The 17,711-nt window shown below is 39.1% G+C and overlaps 1 protein-coding gene across 3 annotated transcripts; it reads right to left on the minus strand.

Annotated features, from left to right (window-relative positions):
• Positions 1-2,089: 2,089 nt before the first annotated feature.
• Positions 2,090-16,709, minus strand: lima1a (LIM domain and actin binding 1a). 3 transcript variants are annotated; one of them, XM_079478687.1, is made up of 11 exons: positions 16,516-16,709; positions 14,601-14,739; positions 12,861-12,903; positions 10,121-10,534; positions 5,211-5,277; positions 4,847-4,953; positions 4,621-4,698; positions 4,308-4,353; positions 4,036-4,079; positions 3,781-3,914; positions 2,090-3,667 (listed from the first exon to the last, which is right to left on the minus strand). In XM_079478687.1, the coding sequence occupies exons 2-11, from the start codon at positions 14,720-14,722 to the stop codon at positions 2,683-2,685; spliced, it is 2,040 nt and encodes a 679-aa protein (XP_079334813.1). In that variant the 5' UTR covers positions 14,723-14,739; positions 16,516-16,709; the 3' UTR covers positions 2,090-2,682. The 3 variants fall into 3 exon arrangements, with proteins under 3 accessions (XP_079334813.1, XP_079334814.1, XP_079334815.1); XM_079478688.1 differs by lacking the exon at positions 16,516-16,709 and adding an exon at positions 16,266-16,355; XM_079478689.1 differs by lacking the exons at positions 12,861-12,903; positions 14,601-14,739; positions 16,516-16,709 and adding an exon at positions 10,926-11,070.
• Positions 16,710-17,711: the final 1,002 nt, after the last annotated feature.

Below are 17,711 nucleotides of genomic sequence, written 5' to 3' on the forward strand. Positions count from 1 at the left end.
AACGCTGTCTTCTGTACGAAGGTAAATCAGCAGCAAAACGTGTAGGCCTATAGATGTAGATGTAGAATTACATTTGTGAACTTGTAAAGTAAGTATTTGTACCTGTACACTAAAGTGTACACTCACCACCGCCCCAATGTGAAAACTGAAGTTGAATGTTGTGGACAAAACTCACAAATCCATCTTCTGGAGATGAAGAAAAATTGTCACATGTGTAAACTGGCATTTTACAAAATACATTGGCAGATAGAAATCACAAATAGCCCCATAGAGATGTTTTCTTAGATTGAGATTTGAATTGCAACCACAAGTAGGCATCTACAACCTCTCGAACCTGTCACTGCAGTTTCAAATCATCCCACCTTAACTTTTGTTACTACTTTCGCGATAAACCCTTTGCAAAACTAACTCGTGCACTTGAAAGCTCAGAGGCGAGAGAAAGAAGTGCGTTTGATGACGTCATGCGGCTGACCGATACCGCCCCCTAATGGCAGGAAAATCACAAAGAACAGTTTTGTGTAAATTGACCTATATTTTCTCTTTTTACAACTTTACTTATTTACTTAAAAAACTTATTATTGTACTTTAAACATATCCGATTTGTTATCACAAAGGCGTCCTATGTTTATATTTCAAACTATGTTATGCTGCCTCTGTCTTCATGCCCAAATAATGCTGCCCCCAAAGATTGCCTCATGAGGCAGCGAGGCCACAAGTCAGCTGGCTATATAGCTTTCGAACGCAGCCTCTGTATGGACCCTTCTAATGCAACTTTCAGAAGAATTCGGAGGACACATGAGGTGTATCTTTCTTTGCTGGAGATAAACCACAATTCTTTGCATCGGCCAACGTCTGTTTTTTAATAAACGGCAGCAGCTGCACCAATCAAATATGTGGTGTGTAAATGTTAACAGCCCTGATAGCACACATACATCTGGCTTAGGTCTATTTGACGTCTGCAAGACATCTACAATACATAGTTTGCTCATCTGCAATACGTCTCGGAGACGTCTGCGGTCAGACGTCATATAGACATCTAGTAGATGTCTGTAAGATTTAGAATGGATGAACAACAGCTCTTTCTAAGATGTTTAGGAGATGTTTTTAAGCAACAGATGTTTCCAGATCTTTAGCAGACATATTTCAGACGTTCAGATGTTTCCGGGACGTATTGCAGATGAGCAAACTATGTATTGCAGATGTAAATGCAGACGTCAAATAAACGTAAGCCAGATGGATTGTGCTTTCTGGGAGTTTACAGTAAGGCAGTAAAAATTTTACTTTTGTTTAACTCTTTTGGCATCGTTTAGGGTAGACGTTACCAACATTTTACCTCTTAACTTCATGTAGAAATACTTTTAATTAATTTGACAGTTGTACCAGTGCAACGTTGTACTTCCGGTTTCCTTTTCCAGTATGTCCTACGAAGCACGTCTCGTTTAATTCTAAAGTTGAGAATACTGAATGTACCGCATCCTTGAGGATGAGTCCTCTGGAGGACGCAAGGACGCAACCTTACGAGACACAGCTAATTCAGCATCATCTCTTTTTTTTGGTCCTTTGGGTTCGACCAGAATCACAGTTTGTAAACGTCATATTTGCGCCTGTGAAGAGCATTGCTTGAAAGGGACGAACGCAAAGGCTGCATCACAATTCAGGGGCTGCATCCTTTGAAGGTTTCATTTTAAGACCGATTGCGTCACATTCAAATGTTGCATCAGAAGCAGCCCCAAAATGCAACCTTATTTCAAGCGTCATAGCTTTAACTATCCTGAGATTCATTGCATGTCACAACTTTTCACTAAAGTATATAATACACAAAAACATGTAATGAGAGGGGTCTTCTTGATAAGTTACATTATTACTTTAATTCAGGCTTTGACTATCATTTCAGATTCTCTGAATGTGGTTGCGGTTCAAACAGTCTGAATGTAAGGGTGATGATGTATACAGAACTTTGCCTGTAGTTCCTTCTCAAAATAATAAAATGTTACATCTCAAATCTTACTGTTTTTTGCATGCATGCACGATTTTGAAACCGATGTTCGGGTCGTCTCCATTCTTGAAAAAAAAACAGCTTTCTGGCACATGCTTTTGTAGAAGTACATTTATTAGAAAAGTTTTCCAGATATTTGGTCCCATGGTAAAAGTAACATTTAAATATCATTTTGCAATAAACCTTCAGAAGTTGCCAATCCAAAGTGGTACAGCCAGGAGGTGTTTAACATACGAAAGTAAATCCCAAGTGCATTACAGGAGTGAAAGCCCACTCGTCCCAAATAACATGTTTAAACTAAACATTCTCGCTAGGCATATTGAACAATGATATTTTAAAACGCAATTGCAAAAAAACATCTCCGGTTCATGTTTTGTTTTAGAGGCGCAAATATCGGAGTATCAGCAGCATAAAATATTCTACAGTCATATAAAAGAATATAGAAAAGTACCAAGAGAATTAAAATGCATAAAACTAAGTGAATACATTGGAAAAGCTAGTGAACAGACTGGAGAAATCTTGCAGAGGATCTGACAGCTAAAATGTGTTATGTTCACTGACAAACATGTATAGGCACATAAAAACTGAAGAAAACAAAAGAAAATTGCACAAAAGGACAAAGACACAAAAAGAAAACAGGAGAGAAGCATTTCATTATGACTCTATTTGATGTTAATGTATGTTTCTCACACGACTTCATCTTCCTCATCATCATCGTCGTCGTAACACCGGTTCTTCTTGATGAGGTCCTCCACACTCACATCAGGACCGTCCTCCTCAGCCTCCTCTCCATCCCAAAAACCCACATCCTGAGAGGCCTGTTTCTGCTGAGAATCGGATTCAGACTCGCTCTGGGGAGATGACGGAGGACTGTTTTCCAAACTACTTTTGCTCTTCAGGGAAGAAATTTCCTCCTCCTGTGCGTCCACTTTCTCCTCATCACACACTTCATGTTCCATACTTTCCTCATCGACTTCCTCTTTGCGCTCTCCATCAAATTCCTCTTCCTCCTCCGATTGGTTAAATTCAGTCAAGTCCTCGGAGGAAATGAGAGTGTCTGTGGTCGAGGAAACAGGCGACATTTCCTCCTCTTGCTTCTCTTTTGAGGGAGACCTTTGAGATGGAGATTTTCCCTCGCTGGGCTGAGGGACCGGCGCAGAGGTGGCGCTGAAGATGGAAAAGGGTTTGCTTCTTTCTTTGAGGGAGACGCTCCTCCGAATCTTTGGCAGATCTGACATGTCCGTGTTGGTTGATACGCAGTCGCCCTCTGGAGGCCATTTTGGGCGGATGGGTTTGACAGCACCACCATCAGCAGGACCGCAGGTTTGAGCTGTGCTCTCCTCGTCTTCGGTCTGTGGAGGCCAAGAGATCTTTAGTCGGCGCATCTCTGGGGGTTTTTCAGATTTCTCAGACACAGCCTGGGCCCGGGTCTCCAGAGTGGCCGTGAGAACGTTGACTTTGACCAGCGCAGACTCTTCTACTGTTGGGCTTGACGTAGCTTCTGGAGGTGACAGCTTGACCTGCTCTTCCCCTCCTTCTTCTTTAACCTCCCAAAGCTCCTTGTGGGGTCGGTGGCCGAAACCTTCATCATAGTTACCCTTTGCTTTAAACAGCTGGCAAAAGTGTGGCTTACAGTAGACGTTGTTGTGCAAAGAGGCGTAGTTCACCAGACTAACCAGGAGAGAGCAGCAAAACACAAGAGGAGAGGTTTCAAACAAACTCTGTCCTGAACAGAATAGTTCACTTTTGTTTTTCTCAATTATAAAAGAGTATTTTGCGCTCACCTGAGTTTTGTGTTGCAGTAGGCACAGCGAAAGCAGGTGTTGTGGTAAATCTGCTGATTTGCTACAAGTTTTTCTAAAGGGTAGACAGTCTTAAGGCACGTCACGCAGGTTTCACGAACAGGCAACCGAAACTTCTGCAAGTTAGAGCAAAACATAGGGATGTTTAACACAAAGCAACACAAATATGTCTGAGTTTCATTTACCTTTTTTAACAATAATACAGACACAGAATGAATATATACTGTAAATACTCACCCTAATAGCTTTAGGCTGGTTTTGTTCAGGACTCATAACAGAACCTGAACATGGAGAGAAAAGGGATTTTTAACGTTAACCCTTAAAGTTATAAGTCACCCAAAAAGTAAAGTTAACTGTAATGTTCGGTTTCATGCACAGATCTATTGGATGGGCTGACTAACTTGTGAAGTTCCCAGTACAGAACATAAATGAACACTTTAAACATACTTGAATCTGGCTTAAATATGAACAATAGTATATCTGTGAGTGACCACAAAGCAGAAACTCACCGTTTCTGTCTGTTGTGGGACTTTTCAAGGTGTTGGATTCAGAGGCCTGTAAAACACACAGAGAACAAGTAAAACAACCAATATGTTGTTTCTGTAATGTGACTTAAGGGCATTTGAGTTTGAAACATGATACGGTTTCCCGAAAGAAAAACAAAAGAGGGGGCGGGAGCCAGGTGGCCAAAGGGGAGGGGTTGAAACATAAGACGGCCTGATGACATCAGCCAAAGAAGAAAGTGGTTTCAGAGAGAGAAGTTCTTTCATTTTAAGAGCATCGATAAATCGTGCACAATAAGGCCATTTCATGTAAACTCACCACATCGGTAAACATCGGTGGCACATTTTCCTTCTGCTTCCCACCGTGACTGCGGACTTCACCGTCTACCGGATCATTCTACCCCCCCCAAGAAAACACAAAAGGTCAGCGGTGAGTATGTGCTCCAATAAACCACACAGCAGAATCAATCTATTAGATCTAATAAAGTCATATGAAATGACAGCGATCTGGCAGAGTGATTTATGAAAGATGCAGGGATGCTCACGGTGGGGGAGGATGAGAGATCGAGCTTGGTCACAGCTGCCTGGTACATTGCCATTCGGTCCCTGAGAGGAGTGGACTCGACCATTCTGACTTCAGACTCGAAGGTTTCTGTGAATCGCAAACAATAGCGTCGGATCAGTGAGAGCGGTCTGTCAATAGTACAATGAAAGATAATATGAGAGCCAGAAAAAAATGGGAGGCACAAGAGGGAATCGGTCAGCAGGAATTTCCACAGAGCTTGACATCAGCACTTTCCGATCAGAAAGATGTTGCAAAACGGAAGGAAGAGGAAGTTCAGGGAGTTCAAGGGGATTTTGTTATACGGTTAATGGTTTGTGACTCATGTGTTGCATTGGAGTTAGTACCTCCGGTATCTCCAGACTCCATACTTTCAAAGCCACCGTCTCCAGGTTTTTCAGCCTCTCTAGACACCTAAACAATGAAGCACATGTTTAAGACGACTGCTACACAATGAACAGAGACACGTGACAGACATACGTTTAGGTTTAATACAAATTAAGCTCTATAGTCAGCTCTATAGGCAAAATGCACGTCTATGGGCCAAGCGCATAATGGTTGCCCTACGGACTATTAGAAGAGGATCTCTGAGCATGTTTTAAAGAATGTTGTGGTACAATGTACATTGTACACGTACGACCAAGAATGATTAATAAGTGATATACACAGCATCTTGTGTATTGATATTTAGGGCATATAAACAAAAATATTATGGGGTCAATTCCTGGTCAAATTTATTGAATATTAGATGTCCAGTGTATGAAATTTAGCAGCATGTAGTGGTAAGGTTGCGAATTGCAACCAATGCTCACTCCACCCGCTCTCCCATCACGCTAGAAGCACTACGGTGGCTGACACAGGGCTAAGATGTTGTCACAATGTCGCTTCTTTGCCGAAGGAGATGACGTATTTTCGAAACGCATAGAGCAGTTTGTCCGATAGAGCTACTGTATTAACAACATGGCGAATTCCGTGCAAGCGGACCCGTGGTATTTGTAAATAGAAATATATCATTCTAAGGTAATAAAAGCATAACGCTACATTATGTAAGGTCTTATACATAATTATGTCTTCAGATGTGTAAATTATGTAAAAAAGGGAAATCAAAAGACATTAAAAACATATTAGTGCACGCAGGTAGTATGCTGAATATGAATTCAAAGGGAATGATCAATATGAATCAGACAGCAAAGTTATGACATCGGTGTTTATATGTTCCTCCAGCTCTGCCTGTCTAGCTTCTCTTCTCCTGGCATCAATAATCCTGTAATGAGCTCTCAGATAGACACGGGCGTCTGGCTTTACTGCCATCACAAAATCACCACATGTCCATTCACCCTGACTGTACACCCGGACGCATGAAAACTACAGCGACCAATGTTTCAGAACAGGTATAAAGAATACACATTATATCAGCTGATATACAGAATACAGTTGAATCGAATAAAGAACCGAACTGACAAACTGAATGTTTTGCAATTGAGATTCTGTTGGCCAAAACATATGTTATAATAATTAACAATAAAACAAATAATGTGTATATAACACGTAACATACTTATAAAATATATAGCTTGAATGCGCTGTGAGTGGATAAAAGCGTCTGCCAAATGCATAAAGGTTAATGTAACAATCAAATGTATATTACTGGCAACATTTAGAATCACATTTAAGCATTTTTGGCATTTGTTCATGCTTGCTTTTGATCAATAACACAATAAATGTAGCAACTTCATGCGAGGAAAATGAAATCAGATTTTTGCTCTCTTATACCTATAACTGGCACCAACATCCCTGGTTTTACAAGAAGTGTCTGACACGAACATATTTGTCAATACATATACACGATCAATCTCAGCACTAACATCTTTCCAAAAGTCGTCTCCGAGCACTGTCATTGTTCTCAGGAAAGAGGCGAAACAGGAAGTGAACTGACATCAGCCCACAGCAGACACTTTCCAAACATCCAGCAATATCAGTATCAACCTAAAATCCACATGCCTTACCTATTCAAAGCAGACAGACACAATCCACAGTGATTCCTGGAGATTTACAGAGCACTGTCTGTCTGACTAAAGCCCGGCAGCGCTCACAGAGCAGATTAGAGTCGGGGAGCATGCCAGGGTTTTGCTGGAAACAGCAGGAGTGGGGGGGCTGATAGGGCGGGGTGGGGTTTGGGGGGGAGCCATGAGGGCAGCTGCTCTAGCGTTTAAATCCCAGGGGGCTGAAACCATCCCACCCCCATCATGGATTAACCATTGGCGGGGGTTTCGGGGGAACCAGCCGGCCAGTCTTCAGCGTAGCGTCTCCATGCTGGTGCACTAACACAGGAGGAGCGGGAAATAAACATTGTACAAAAGCTGTAGGCAGGACAGCCACAAGAGGCAACAGCCCCGGACAAAAGAGACTCTCTATTAATCCAAAAGGCACAAAAGATGGAACATCTGAGCCACGGGCTGCCAAAAATGAGGAGTGGCCTTTTGTTTTCACAGGACCAGATCTGTGACAAAAGATGATATATGCACGCACTATTTATCATTTACATTTTTTACATCTTTTTTTAACTTAAAGGGACTAACAGGGACGGTGAAAAGAAAACTTATTTAACAAGTGGTGAATTTTTTATAAAACTTGACCCTAAACTCTTTCAATTTCAACTTTGATTTTTGGAAGACATTTTTAATTCACACAAAGAACAATAACTACACACCGCACAGCGATTATTTCATAATTTTCCTGTTTTAATGATTTATTTCTCAGCATTTTTTGTCTTATTTCTTGTTCCACAGTTTGTTTTCCCTACAGCTGCTTCTCACCAGGCAAACGGTAATAAAAAGTGCTACAGAAAAACTTAGACTGAACAGTATTCATTCAATTTTTAAGATCACATTTTAAATGCCAAAGTCATTTCAATCTAAATAGACTTTGATTGGTTGTCAATGTTTTATCATCGGCTGGAGACAAAAAAAAATTAATACACTGAAAGTGATCGCAATAATATAATACCTCCGTGTTTTATTGTCTGTTATTGTAGTGTTGACTCTTTAAAGGTTGTTATAAATTTAAGAGAACTGCAAAGTATTTGCGTGAATGGGGTTTAACTCCTAAAATATGGCTAAAAAGTCAATATGACTCACTTCAAGTATTCGGATGCATGTCATTTAAGCCGTAATGATGCTGCATGTCTCAATACTGTAAATCACGACAGTATTCAACATACAACTGATGATGTGTCTGGATGAGCAATGAAATATCTTGTATTTCATAAGCAGCTGGACTTTTGCAAGCCATCTAGAATACAGACAGTGCATGTCATCGCTAAAACACATCATTATTCAGGCCAAATTCAATTTCCAGCAGACACACAAAAATCTCTGCGGCAGATTTTTAAAACAGAGGAGACTTTATTTCCATCAGGCGAGCTCCCTCGTGACCATCCCTCAGGTTAAAGTTAGAGAGAAGTTTGGCTTTGATGAGAGCAGAACACCGTGATGATCATGTGGAGGTTTATCTAATGAGATCTCATCCCTTTCAGATGATGGGAAGAACTTTCTACCAGTTAAACAGTTTAGGTTCAGACTGATGAAGTCTGATTTTCTAGTCTGATAAAAGGAGCGTCCTGACCGAGGAAATGAAGCCACTTTAACGTAACTGACAGGGTTTAACAAGTGATGCTCGCTTTAGTAAAATACTATTTTTAATCTGTATTGTTCATTACATGCTTGGATCACTTTTCTATTCTCACCCACACTCCACCTCTTTCTGAGTTACAGATGAGATGTTGGGCACAATTCCCAATGAATCCCCGGTTCACGGAAGAAACAAGACTCTATTGTGTCTGGTAAAGTCCCTGATATTTTTTGTCAAGTATTCAGGCGGAAAAAAAAAACCAAGATGTCATATGAAGGAGTAACTACAAATATATTTTTATGTTTTCCAGTAGCTCAATTGGTAGGGCAAAGAGTAAAAACTGTTACATACCCCAAAAATAACTATAACATAGTTCAAAATAACTTTAAAGGTGCAATGAGTGATATTAGGGAGGATCGATTGACAGACATGCAATATAATAAACATAACAATGTGTTCAGAAGACCTCACATAATGAAGCATTGTTTTATTAGCTTGGAATGAGCCATTTTTATCTTCATACACCACGGGTACCCTTACGTGGAATTTGCCATGTTTCTACAGTAGCCCTAAACGGACAAACTGCTCTAAACAACAAGTTTCGTAAATACATTATCTCTTTATGCAAAAAAGCGAATACTTAGAGGGGCGAGCGGTGGAGTGAGCGGTTGGTTGCAATTCGTAACCTCACCGCTGGGGGCCGTTAAATTTCACAAACTGGACCTTAAATTATAACTATATTAGTGTGCACATTAACCTAGTGTTTATTCTTATCTTGCGCACTGCAGTTTTACATGTTTTATGCACGAATCCTTCAAATTGGATTGTTGTAAGGGTTTTCAGCTCTATTAAAGGGTTAGTTCACCCAAGAATACAAATTCTGTCATCAATTGATCACCCTCAGGTTGTTCCTAACCTTTATAGATATCTTTGTTCTACGAAACTCAAAGGAATATATATGAGAGAATGTCAGTAACCAAATAGATCACATCTCTAAAAAAATATAAAGTATTAGTTGTTTTGGATAAAAGTGCATTTTAATAAATAATTACCATTGATCATCCTTAATGTTTGTCTTTTGCAAATATTTAAAGTATTGAAAAGAGCTGTCAACTTTGTCAACCGTATTTAACAATAAGGTGGTTTTGCAAATACAAGCTGTCAGTCTGACAGCGGCAATATGTTGTGCATGGAAATGCTTTAAATGACAATTACAATGGCCTCGTAAACCTATTCAAATGATCCAAACCATCCATCCACACTAACTGTCTGAATGTCACTGCACTTAATACACAGTCACAAAGAATTTGATTTTGTTATCCAAAGCAGACAATAGTTGTCCTGCACACTGTGTTGTCGAGCAGTGATTCTACTAAAACATCAACAGAGCACATAGGAAGCTTTAGAAAAGAGTCACTGATGAAGCACAAAACCACATGACTAACAGCATGACCGGATTCTGCTTTTTCAATGTTTAACAGACATCCAGCAAGCTGAAGAACAGAAGTCTACCTTTCCAGCAGTAAATCACAAACGTCTCATTTGTTTACGCCAAAGAGTTGTCATCTACTTATCAATCAAGCTACCAAATAAGTATGAAATACTAAAATAGATTATTTTCTGCCTACTTTGTTTTGGAAGATGTCCCCTTTCTCAAACATCATCTTCAGGTTGTTTAGAGGCACGGTGGGCTTCTCGATGGGCACGCTGGACACCCCTCCAACCCCTGAAGTCTCCACATCTCTCTGCATCCACTTGTCCATCATCTGCTCACTGTTGCTCTCTAACCCGACTTGTGTAATGTCCGTAGATTCGGGCGGGGTACTGGAGACAGTCGAAGGTTCTGTGAGATCTGAAGTCTCCCTGTTTACCGGCACCATAGAATTCACAACTGAAGAAGCAGAATCGGTTGTGGAGCGATGTTGAGGGGTCTCCTGCGGTCTGGAGTGCGTTTCGGGGGCAACGGCAGACGGCTGCTCCCACAGCTGCTTCAGGACGTTCAGATTGCCGTTGCGCAAGGAGGGAGTCGATTTCTCCAGAGACTGTAAAGAACAAAGACACTCTCAGAAGAGTTCGCTCGGACGCCTGGGGTTGCTCAACTTCTGCATTCCTGAGATAATTCAGACAACTGCATTGATCTATTTTTCCGACAATACCGAGTTCATACATGCCTTTTTACGCAATACATACAGATTTAGTTATTTCAAGACGAGAACAAACAAAGTGTTAGATAAGAAGTATGCATGTTTACAATGAGGAATGTTTAGGGCTAAAGTTTGCTTTGTTCTGTTTTTACTACCCAAACACTTTGAAAACACTTACAAAACACCTCTGATCTTTAGTTTTTTAAATAAATAAACACGTATAGCTGTATCTCCTGCCAAGATTAGTAGTCATTGGTAAAGTCTTTGTTAGTTTGTTAGAAAGAAAAACCTGGTAAAACCTGGTAAACCGTAGGAGAGGCTCCTCCAGACCGTGCTGGTGAAAATGAGAGGAAAAAAGGCACCAGATGCTGGTCTTTAAAAAATCTGCTGGAGGAAACTAGGCCAACCCCCTCACAACAGGACAGATAAACCAGGAAGAACATCAGAAGGGGGAAGTAGAGACAGGAAGCAGACAAAGAGAAAGTACGAGCTGAAACTCCTGCTCACTGGCTTTTTACATGAGTAAGATATCAAGTATTTTCATTTAAGATTTAACACAACTGCCGTCGATGTGTGGTGTTGTTGAAAAAAATCCACATTTCTAGATATGAATATTTCACTCAGGCCTGTTTTTTTCAGTCCTTAAGCCAGGACTGTGCCTTAGTTGAATTAAGATATTTATGTCACTTTTATAAAAATGCTTCTTCAGACAAAACAATGGCACTATTATATTTTAAGATATTTCAGGGCAAGTTATATTCAGGTCAAACAGGTTAAAGCAGGTATAGACAGGTCAAACGTTCAATTCAGTCTGGGATTAGCCTAAAGCCTCGTCTGTGAAACCGGGCCTTAGTTAAAAAAAAACTATAAATATAGTCACATTCCTGGAAATATGTATGTCTCCTTCAGGCAGGAAAAACACTTTTTTAGGACTTGAGGCACCACATGACACAAAGACTGACATTATGTACACTAGAGAGCAAGCATACACGCCTATTTTTTTTCATTGTGCAAATTTACTTTAAATTTAATGCTAAATATTAACCACACAAAAACAATAATGCTTATTGAAATTATGAATGAGCTGGAAGTTTGAACAGAAGCGTATTTCACCTTAAAGTCATAACCACGTCAGAGATTTGTCCCATATTTCCGTGCTTGCATGCAAAAGCCTGGTTTACCGAAGAATGTCAATCTCATCGTATTTTTTTCCTTTTAATGTGCTACAATGGCTGAAATACTTTTGGATGATTTAATGTTGTCCCATCTGCTACAAACCGTAATTCATGAAGGCAGAGACTCTATGTTTCAGCGTACATTATTGATATGCCAATTCATTTTATCTGTACACAGACTTTAGCCTTCAACGACTCAAAATGAGTCCTATAGGTACAGTAAAGCAAATATTCTCAATACTGAGAATCAAACGTGCACAAAGTACACGGCAAGAACCCACTGCAGTCTACTTTAAAAAAGGTCATAATGTACCTACATCCACAGAAACGTCACAATGCACATCTTCATCTCCACTAGTCCTTTATGCAGACAAACTCACACTTCTTATTTTTTACAGAGTAGTTCAGACACACTCCACAGCAGCAAGGACACAGACTGACAGGAGCAATTAAGTAAAGTGCATGGGAATTACCTGACGATTAAGACGTCCTAATAGGGATTAAGATGACTTGACACTGGCTACATGCGTCTAAGCAGCAGCAGCACAGAAGGATGTTTGTTATCACTGCATATGGAAGACGGGACATACAAGCGTATAAAGGCAGCTAAACGCACTAAAATGTATCTCTCAACCCTTTAATAGTAGTAGAAAGTGCATGTATATACATCACATCAAAAAGTTCAAGTCTTTTAAAGGCAATAAAGTCACTAATGCATACATCACATCAGATAGATCAAGACTTTAAAAGGCAGTCAAAGGCACTTACACAGAAGTGTGAGGTGTACATATATGTATAGATATCACATTATAAAGCTCAAATCTTTTAAAGGAAGTTAAAGACACGTATGTATATGTACAGTATATCACGCCAGAGAAGTTCCGTCTTTAAAAGTCATCTAAGGCACTTGTGTACAGTATGTATATCACATCAGAGAGCTCAAAGCTTTTAAAGGCGGTTAAAAGCATTTAAGTATATATTTCTCACATCTTCTTAAACTTCTTAAAATAACTTATATGTATATTCGAGTCTTATAGAAGACGACTCACTTTTTTCTTGTCTGCATTTGATTCTTCTGCAGCCCTCTGATACCTAGAAAGAAAAGAAGATAAAGTCATTTTAACTTTGGGTTGTATTCAGTTCAGTTGCGGCAAAAGTGATCAATAAGCAAAGGTGTTCTTTATTGTTTTATGTTCCATCGCTTTGTGTCTGGTCGATGCTCCACACTTATAGAAATGTGTAACGCTGGTGGCCTCTAGAAGTCTTACAACTAAACCCGACTGTCTGGAATTGATGTTGCTTCCAGTTTTCTTTTGATGGCATGTCAAAACAAATCTAAAACTGCGCTTGTTCAGACATTTAAAGACTAGTCTCATATACTATAACGGGAAGTTCTTCTGATTTCAGTTGAAATCCACAACAAACTTGACAAACAAGTTATAGACACGTGTCATGACACAAAGACACGTAACGGCTTGTTTTGAACGTAGGTTAGCTCGAACAGAAGATAGGCTCAAATGTTTTCAGAGTGCCTGTTTCCACTGTGCCCTTGCAAAATGTTTTGGGGAGAGCGGGCGCTCAGACCCTCCATGAAACATATAAACAAAGCGAACACGGATTGGTTGCTTGATATATCAGTCAGAGCAAGTCAAAGGCCATCATGTAAACAGCAAATGCATCACAATTTGATTTATATTTGGTCCCCATCTAATACGGCTCAGTTTATAAACTCATCTAATCTGTAGTTTTGATGTATGGAGACATTGAAACCAAACCAGAAGGCTGGAAAAGACATCAGATATAAGAAAAGCAGATCCAGATGGAGTGTGGGTGTATTTTGCACAGGAAACGCATTCAGTGCCAAAAAAGATGCTTCTAATGAGTTAAACGGAAAATATTTGTCTTCAAATAAAACAATGGACTTACAAATGAGATTTTAACTTGTTGTTCGGGTGCTGAAGGAGTCATGAAATAGTTCAGAACGATCTTGTGGCTGTTCATTTTGATACTATTAACTGTGACCATTATATATATATATATATATATATATATATATATATTCAGGCAAAAGGATTCCTCCATATATCTGGAGGAATCCTTTTGCCTAAATGCGGCGTGGCATAGAGTCGATCAGTCGATCAGTCCACTCTTTGTGAATCTCCCCCACATTATTGGATGGGTTTTGTTTCACAATCCTCTCCAGGGTGCGGTTATCCCGAATGCTTGTACACTTTCTACCACATCTTTTCCTTCCCTTCGCCTCTCTATTAATGTGCTTGGACACAGAGCTCTGTGAACAGCCAGCCTCTTTTGCAATGACCTAGACTGAGAGACCATTTAAAGGCTTTGCAGATGTTTTGAGTTAATTTGGCACCAGGTGTCTTCAATGTTTAACCTTGTCATAATATTCTAATTTTCTGAGATACTGAATTTGTGATTATCCTTAGTTGTCAGTTATAATCATCAAAAGAAAGAAATAAACATTTGAAATATATCAGTCTGTGCGTAATGAATGAACATAATATACAAGTTTAACTTTTTGAATGGAATTAGTGAAATAAATCCACTTTTTAATGAAATTCTAATTATATGAACAGCACCTGTATTTCCCTCTCAATGTACAGTGTTGGGGTTCTGTATCTAACACATTTAAAATGGGGGTATTGTAGAAATAAAGTCAAAACAGATTTTATAGCACCTAAGTGAAACATGTAAAAGTAGGTGAGCGAGAACAAATGGAAAGATTAGTGACATCAGACTAAGTTATGCAAAAAGTGTGATTTGCTTACTTGGAGAATCGTTCGGCGATGGCCGTGTTTTTGCCTCGCACACCTACAATGGAGAGCTCCTTTGCTGTCACACGTAAGGATTGGGAGGCCCATTGCCCACGCTGAAATGAACTTACTGCCATTTTGGTTTCCTCGGTTTCTGTTAGGACGGAGACATGCATTTGAAATGATGAAACAATCAGAAGTCAAAGATGAAGTGAGCAACCTAGAGAAAGCTAATACTGGCCGTACATTTGCTCACATTCAAATATGTCTTTATACAAAAGTTGTTGTGTGAAAAGAAACTTAACTTAATTTGTACATTATAGTTTTAATGGATGATGGATAGTAAAGAAAAACAATATCCCCTGATTTGCATTCAAGGAAATATCAATACTTTACTCATTTAGGCTTTGTTTTCACCCCCTTTGATTTCATGCACTGTTTTGATCACTTTTTTTCTAAAAACGAATGAGTTTAAACTTGATCAGAAATATTACCAGAACATTCATCATCTTATTTCTGAAATGAGTCATCATTGCGTCACTGCCCAACACCTGCAACAGCTCACCTGAACACTCATGGTATGACTTCTGTCTGACAGAGCAGGAAAGATTGAGCTAATACTCGTATCTGACACGATGAGCTGTCTGTCATAGATCTTACAAAATTCACAGGATATAGATTGTTTGGAGAGAAGAAACAGCTCCTTGCTTGAATTCTTCACGAGAACGGTTTAATTTAATAAATAGAAACTGGAGTATGTATGGACAACAAGGCCTGCACTGGGATAAGGTTTAGCATACAGTACGTTTTCGTAAAATAGCACAAAAACTCTGTGAAAAACATGTACTGCTTAGCTGAAATGTTGGTGTCATTGTCTTTCAAACTGCTGACACAGCAAGTCATTACTTTTCAGAAACTGTAACACAAAAGAATGAACAGAAAACACCCGTAGACATATTTATTCCTCAAGAGGAGATCCAGGAACTCAGATGGTCTCTTTTAGAGATTAAAACGACTTTCTCTCATCTAGAAAGACGGAAGCAAGACTTCCTGAAAATCATCATATGAAACGGGCAATCCTGAAGGGCTCAATATGTTATAATTGTTAATCGCTTTATGCCTTGATGTCGTTCATATTTATGTATCCAAAATGTGCTTCCAGGGGATATTCAAGCATTTAACATGCTATTTGCTTCTTTATAAAAGAACAAAAAATCTTCCCATGGGACAGTGAGACAGAAACATTCATCCAGAGGTCACGTCAACACTTCAGCATGCTTGGACAAGTTTTTACGTAGTTCCCATAAACCAGATTAATCTCAGAGTTAAACTTAAAATGGTTCATCTCACCAAGAGTTTTTCCAGATCTCTTGACAGAAGAATTTCTAGATGACTTCTCAAGTCATTTGTGTTCACTGTATGAATGCAATGTAGCTTTGAAAGTGGTGTGATAAAGACTGTCCTCCAAGAACTCAAAGCATAACATTTACAGATTTTTTCATACCTAAAATGAGACTTTAGGAACTGTGAAACACTGCGCTTATTTGCTACAAGATGGATCTAGTTCACAAGTTAACATCAGGCCACATATGGTTCCCAAAATGGTTCTTAAAAACTTTCACACAAACTTTCTTAAAAACAAACCAATCTTGTAAAGCATAAATCTTGAAAAATACAAACGTGTAATCCAATCTTTATCCAATGTTGCACTGAATTCGTCTTTCCTAAACAAGTCAAGTAATTGACCATCACAGGCTTCAACACTAACACATGACTGGTGAGATAATTGAGATGTAAAGTGAGAAGCGCAAATGAAGAAAACAAACACTCAGTTCCAACAAAAGCACAAAGCATGCACCCTAAAAACACAAAACACGCCTAGGCCGCAAGACAAACAAAGCTTCTCTAAACAAACATCAAACATAGGTACCTTAAGTTTGTGCTCTATTAAATGTCCTCTTCCAGTGTTTTCAGTGTTGTGTGCGTGCCACAGAGTTTTTTGCTGTCCTCTTTCTCTCAACGCTTTGAACACACTGAATGCTCACTGTGTGTAAGTGATGAAATATACTGACTCCTCTCAGCCAATGAGAGAAGAGCTGCTTTTCACCTAGCAGGTAAGGCCCGGCCCACACAGGGCCTAAGACTTTTAGCATGAGTCAACAAACCTCTATGGTCTGGGAATCCCACTGGATTCCTGGAAGTGTTAGACCCCTCCTCCTCCAAATGAGGTCACTAGATCCGGAGATGTGCTGTAAATCAAGAGATAATTTCCTCATGCTATTATTTTTATTTATTTATTTATATATATATATATATATATATATACAATTTGTTTTTATGGTGCTTTACTTTACTTTGGGTGGGGGCGTTCAAATTTTTATTTTTGTACAGGCCTTAATGAGTAGCTTTTCTCTAATTGTTCTTTGTTTGTTACATTATTGAAAACTCAAATTCAATTTTTTTTATAGAATTTCCTTTTGCTAAAATGCTTTTGGTTTACATGTTGTAAAAGAAATATAAAGGAAAATAGGAAGGCAAATGAACAAAAAAAGGTAAAAAAAAGGTTTGGGGAATCACTCTCCGGTTACACTAAGATAGAGACTAGCTTGAAACAGATGTGCGGTGACAAATATCTATCCACAGCACCAACACCTTACAGATGTGTAACAGATACCAATTTAAATAAACATAAAAAAATATTGTGACCGAATCCTATATCAATCTAAAATGCTTAGTTTAAAAATCGTGGGACTGAGCCGACCGTCAGACACAGGAGTCTTCAACATCACCGGTCCAGTTTCATTAATCATTAAATCATTCATTAATCCTGCAGTCACATGAAAGTCATGCTTGTGATGGTCTCGGCATCCCACAATTTTATCTGACAGCTTTTACACATAATTTGTACAGTATATATTTATTTCTATATTTAATCACTTTTACCTGTTTTACTTTGGGTTTTATGTATTGTACATAGGCTACTTGATTTTATAGTATATCAATTGTATATATTCTCGGATTCTGTGTTACATGTTGCCACGACATGACATCATTAAAACTTTTATTATGGGACAATGTATTATTGATAAATTGAATGGGGAGTTGAATAAAATATCTCTTTTGACA

The sequence above is a fragment of the Barbatula barbatula genome (genome assembly GCF_947034865.1).
Source record: "Barbatula barbatula genome assembly, chromosome: 17".
NCBI lineage: Eukaryota > Metazoa > Chordata > Actinopteri > Cypriniformes > Nemacheilidae > Barbatula > Barbatula barbatula.

What these genes read in the sequence shown, in the direction of transcription:
- lima1a (XM_079478687.1), bottom strand. Translation starts at nt 14,722, where the DNA reads ATGGCAGTAAGTTCATTTCAGCGTGGGCAATGGGCCTCCCAATCCTTA. An exon ending in GGGACATCTTCCAAAACAAA is followed by an intron (nt 5,278 to 10,120) that starts GTAGGCAGAAAA and finishes TTCATTGTTTAG; the next exon opens with GTGTCTAGAGAGGCTGAAAA. An exon ending in ACCAGCCTAAAGCTATTAGG is followed by an intron (nt 3,915 to 4,035) that starts GTGAGTATTTAC and finishes TCTAACTTGCAG; the next exon opens with AAGTTTCGGTTGCCTGTTCG.